The sequence below is a fragment of the Notolepis coatsorum genome (assembly GCF_963971535.1).
Source record: "Notolepis coatsorum genome assembly, chromosome: 10".
In the NCBI taxonomy this organism is placed as follows: domain Eukaryota; kingdom Metazoa; phylum Chordata; class Actinopteri; order Aulopiformes; family Paralepididae; genus Notolepis; species Notolepis coatsorum.
In genome coordinates, this window is record NC_140174.1 from 129364699 (window position 1) to 129370685 (window position 5987).

The following is a 5987-nucleotide window of genomic DNA, read 5'->3' on the forward strand; positions in this document are numbered from 1 at the left end:
CAGTGGAGCAGTGCTTGCAGAGGAGATGAGTGGAGAATTTGCGCACTAAACAAGGAAGAACATATTGCCCCCTCAGCGCTGATGAAAGAAACAGGTTCATTCATAGTAACGCGCCGCATTTATTTGCAGTAACGGTAATGGTGTTATTGAGATTGGAAGAGTAATCCGTTAGATTACTAGTTACTGAAAAAACTAATGCCGTTAGTAACGTCATTACTTATAGCGCCGTTATTCGCATCACTGGTCGTGACAAAAGCTTCCACGCCACCAGGACCTTTGCTAGTGTAATGGGAAAATCTCTAAGGATTTAAACGATGAGCCGTTTACAAATCATTCTGAGTCATTATTAATAATAATAATAATAATAGAAAGGTTTATTAACAAATGATAAGAAAGGTGATTTCAGCGTGGCCACGTTGAAAGGGCAGTCACCAGCCAGAGACAGGTATGTTAACACTAGCGTCTGGCCGAGGACTGACCTCGAAGCCCTGGTCAGACATACAATTAAATACATGAAATGACGTAGAAGAAAACAAAATGGCTGGTTAGAGAAATTAATAATACGACTATGTTATGGCTATAGCCTGGAAGGAAAACAGCTCCGTCTTACAGTTCCCATAACCTTGGGTTATGGCTCTGAAGAAACACAATCCCGTGACCTATAGTCTGGGCCTTTATAATAGAATACTCTGTTTGTCTGTTAAAGAGACACACACACATTACGCTGATCTTAGTGTAACAGTCTGTAAATGATAATACAACACAGATCCATAATGACATGATAATATATTCCACGACACTAGCTTCCCCTGACTCTCTCCCCCTCCACTCAGACAGTATAACAGAGCTGGTCTGAGTCTGGAAGGAACCTCAGTAGGCTCACTCACACAGACCATGCAGTCATCTCAAAGATGGCAGCGGTTCAACAAGGCGTCCTTTACTTCTGCTACCACCTTGAGGTTTGAATCAGAACAGCTCCGTTGGTCCCAGGTCACAGCAGGGGTACCATGGTTCTAAGGACTAGCATGTCGGCAGGGTCCCTCGCTGATGCGGAAGATCTAGGGTGACCAGACGTCACGCATTGCGCGTGATTGTACAGCATTCCTGTCTCCTTTCACGCGTCACGCATATTGAGACCATGTCCCGCATGATTGGTTGTCATCCGCGCTAACGCCCCCCCCCCCCCCCCCCCCCCCCCAGCCAAAGTGAAAGAACCTCTATGCGTCGCGTAACGTTACTATAGTATCTGACCGCGAGTGACACCGCATCCTGGGCATCAGGCGACATGACAACAAGTCACTGTTATGTCCTGTTATAATAATAATAATAATACTTCGTTTTATATAGCGCCTTTCAGAGGACCCAAGGTCGCACGTTATGCTACGTATAGGTTGTGACATACTAGCAGTTACACTGTAGGCTACTGTGCCTTTAATAGTGTCGCACTTCTGCGACACTGCCTCGGACAGGAGGGGCAACGGATTTATGCTACGCTTACATTAGCAGACAGTGCGACAACTTCGATGTGCAGAGAGTGGCAGACAGGGCACCAAGGGAGAGGGATAATGGACACAGGCGTTGTGGTAACTGTGGCTCCTCTAAGCATGCAACCAGGGACCTGTCCTGCCCTGCTCTAGGCAAGCGCTGCCGTAACTGCAACAGGGTTAACCATTTTGCGCGCTGGTGTCGCTCTCCTCCTGATCACGCACAGTCGGGGGCTGTTCCCATCAATACAGTACAAAGCCCACAGGCCTCATTCAGTCATTGCACATGTCGTGTGGGTGGGGCCTCCATACCACTCCTCGTGGACACAGGGGCTAAAGTGTCGCTCCTGAATAAGTCCACTTATGACCGGCTCTTCAGTCACGTGCCGTTGACTACAGCAGCAACCGCCCTGTCGGGGTATGGCCACGCCCCGATCACCACTTTAGGGGTAGCCTGCCTACCTGTGGAGTACAAAAAGAGACGCATCCCTGACACCGGAGTTCTACATCACACGGAGAGGGGCTAACATCATGGGGCTAGACCTGTTTCATGCTCTGGACTTCACATTGACCGACGCTGGGGGTCTACGCGTCCTGCAGGTCACCGCGCCCTGGCCTGACCATCACCCGACACTGTTCGAAGGCCTGGGCTGTATGACTGGATTTGTGCACCAGCCCTCGGTGGACACGTTGTCCGACCCGTCATTTAGCCGCTGCGGCGCATTCCCTTGGCCCTCCGTGATGCGGTGGAGGAGGAGATTCCATCATCTGGTGAAGGAGGACGTCATAGAACCGATCAACGCCTCTCCCTGGGTGTCCAACCTGGTGATAGCCAAGAAACGGGGGGGGGGCGCGGACGATCTGACAGACGTAAACAAAGCCATCATCCCTGACAAGGTATCCCCTCCCCACAGCGGAGGAGCTGACTAGCCATTTCCATGGCTCCACGATTTTCAGTAAAATGGATTTACGTCACGGCTACCTGCAGGTTCCCCTGGCACCGGGCAGTATGGACCTCACAGCGTTTGTCACACATGTGGGGGTTTTCAGGTACAAGCGCATGGCTTTTGGCCTGTCATCAGCCCCAAGCTGTTTTCAGAAAATAATGTCGCTCATTTTGGCTGGCATCCAGGGGGTCAGCATCTACTATCATTACACATGGGCAAAACAGAGTCCATTCTCTTCGGTTCAAATAACAAACTCAGCAAGACCGACGGCTTCTCGGTTACAGTGGGTGACAATATTATCACAAGGAAAGATGAAATTACCTACCTGGGTTCCATCCTAGAGGCTAATCTTTCCTGTGACAAAATGGCATCCAATGTAATAAAAAAAGTCAACCAACGAACGCGATTCTTGTACCGGATCTCCTCTCTGGTAAACAAGAATACCCTGAAGACTCTAGCAGGAGCACTCATTCAAGGGTACTACGACTATGCTTGCACCTCATGGTACCAAAGCACCTCAAAGGCACTAAAAAACAAATTACAAACATCTCAAAACAAGCTAGTCAGACTACTACTTGACCTGACTCCTAGAACCCACCTCACCCCTGCCCACTTTGACAACCTAGGATGGCTTAGAGTAGACGACAGAGTACAGCAATTTGCAATGGGCCTGGTCTACAAGATACACTACGCGACCAAGGTACCCATGTACATGTCAAAATACTTCCCAAAGGTCAGTGAATACCACGATCACAACACCAGAGGGAGCTCCACAAATCATGTAAAACCCAGATTCGGCTCAAACAAGGGACTAAACACGTTTCGCAATTATGCCACATCAATGTGGAACGCCCTGCCTAAAGCTGTAAAGGAATGTGAATCACTACCCACCTTCAAAAACACTCTCAAAAAACACCTACGTGAGACTGCAATTCGAAACTGGCCCCTACAAATGTCCTAACCTAGTTGTACAGTAAATGACCAAGTAAGGCTTTGTCAATATTCCAATGTACAGTGTAAAATGTGTGTGTGTCCCCTACCCAACCCCCCCCCCCCACCTCCAATGTACAGCCCTCACCCAACCCACCCAACCCCACCCCACCAACCTCCTCCAATGTACAGTTTCTACGCCAAATGTATATACACTCCTTTTCTGGACACTTTTGTATCACAAACATTACTGTATTTGCAAATCTGATATGTCATAAATGTATAGATGTAGCAGTACTGTCTATCTGTATGTCATGTATGTCATATATGTTATGATGAATTGAAAATGGGGGACCCTGATGTAAACAAGACGAAAGTCTTTCTCTGGTCTGCATCCCCTTAACAATTGTATGTATTGAGATGTACTGTACTGTACCCATTCTGCAATCTGTTAATAAACTTTTCAATCAATCAATCAATCAATACTTGGATGATGTGGTGGTGCATGCGCCCACCGCTGCACTCCACGGCGCTCGCCTGGAGCAGGTCTTCCAGCGCTTCAAGCAACACGGGGTCACACTCAACATGGAGAAGTGTACATTTGGAGCTACTGAGGTCGAGTTCCTGGGGTTCAGGCTCTCCAGGGAGGGTATCACCCCGATCATGTCCCACACCGAAGCAATCCTGTCCCTGCCGGACCCGCAGTCGCCGTCCAAGCTGTCTTCTTTTCTGGGCATGGCTGCCTACTACCTCCGGTTCATGCCACACTATTCTGACTCGACGGCCCCTCTGCGCCAGCTGTTACGCAAGGATGCGGTATGGGACTGTCCCCGGGAGGCTGTGCGCGTCATCAAACAGCAGCTCACGTCCCCGCCAACACTGGCGCATTTCAGCCTGACCGCGCCCACCTTGGTCACCTGTGACGCCTCTGGGGTGGCGCTCGGTGCCGTGCTATCCCAGGTTCATGGAGGGGTAGAGCGTCCAGTGGCTTTTGCCTCTCGGGCCCTCACACCAGCCGAGCAGAAATACTCGGTGGGGGAAAGGGAGGCCCTCGCCTGTCTGTGGGCCTGCGAACGCTGGCATGTCTACCTGTATGGCAGGGCGTTCACCATTCGCACAGATCATCAGTCTCTGACAGCGCTGCTGGCGACCCGAGGGGCGGGGCACAAGCCTATGAGGCTACTGAGGTGGGCTGATTTTATGACTTGAGTTTATGCCGGGGTGCTCTAACACGGTAGCTGACCTTCTTTCAAGAGCCGTCTCTACGACAAAAGAGGCGGGTGAGGCGAGTCCTGAACAGGGTCCACATGCTGCATGGACCGCTCAGCGTAGTAGTCACGCTGGCTGAGCTGCAGCAAGCTGCGGCTGAAGATGAGACATTTGCAAATCTCCGTGCCTATATCCAGGACGGCTGGCCAGCCACGGTGGAGGACAGACTGCTCCCCTACCGCCGAGTCCGCGACGAGCTCTCCTGCTGGGGGAGGTGTGCCTCGCCCGCGGTCACCGCGCTATTATACCAGAGGCGCTGAGGGCCAGGGTATTGCACATGGCGCACGACGGCCACCTGGGGGTGGTTAAGTTGAAACAACGCTGCAGAGACACAGTGTGGTGGCCTCACATAGACAGCGACGTAGAGGAGCTGGTTCCTGCTGCTTAACCCTTTCACTGCCACACGTCAGAAGGTTAACCCTCTACTATCACCGCATTAACCGTCTGTAGTGTGATAGTAACCAGCTGCTTGTGGCAGTGAAAGGGTTAACCTTCTGTGTTTTGTCGCAATGAAAGGGTTAACTGTTTTGGTAGTGCGGCAGTGAAAGGGTTAAAGAACACGGCAGCTTTTTGGGAAATTTGCTTATTGGCTATAATAAGCTATATTTACTTATAGAACCAATGCCCAGTGACTTCAGAAACGATTCAAAACATAAAACATCACATCTATCATAACTTCTTCTCTGTGGCCTGGATGACTTTGCTTTTCGATTCTGTGTTGTTGTTCTCAGGGAAGTTGTCATTGTCGATTGTCTTTCGACCGCGCTATTATACCAGAGGCGCTGAGGGCCAGGGTATTGCACATGGCGCACGACGGCCACCTGGGGGTGGTTAAGTTGAAACAACGCTGCAGAGACACAGTGTGGTGGCCTCACATAGACAGCGACGTAGAGGAGCTGGTGCGCAACTGTACCTGCTGCCTGCTGAGTGGGAAAACGGGCCAGCCGGCTACAGCACCCCTCACCCCGACCCCGTGGCCGTCCGCGCCGTGGGAGCACATTCAGGTTGACCTATGCGGAGAGCTACATGGGGCCCCGGCACATGCCCGCTACCTTATGGTCGTGCACGACAAGAGACATTATTGGTTGTTATGGCTACGACCAGTGTTTGGCAAGTTACTCAGGACGTGGCATTAGTTACTTATTACTGATTACTCCTTTGAAAATAATCACAATTATAATCACAATGATTACATTGTATCAAAGTAATTTGTTATGTTACTAGTTACATTACTTGTTCAATATACAACCTGTTTAGCTTCTGTTGTTAGCTGTCCAGATGTCAGCTGTGGTGGAAACAAAGTCGAGCTTCTTCAGACCTTCTCCACTCACTTGTGGTGTTCGCCCTGATCTTAGAT

The 5987-nt window shown here is 50.3% G+C and overlaps 1 protein-coding gene across 1 annotated transcript in view; it reads left to right on the plus strand.

Moving 5' to 3' along the window:
- Nucleotides 1-5433: 5433 nt before the first annotated feature.
- The window catches only part of grid2 (glutamate receptor, ionotropic, delta 2), a gene marked incomplete at both ends in the record, with an annotated part of 442717 nt that continues 442163 nt past the window's right edge, over nucleotides 5434-5987 (plus strand). The window contains 1 exon segment of the mRNA XM_084323184.1: nucleotides 5434-5634. Within this exon segment, the coding sequence (XP_084179310.1) occupies nucleotides 5434-5634 (201 nt within the window).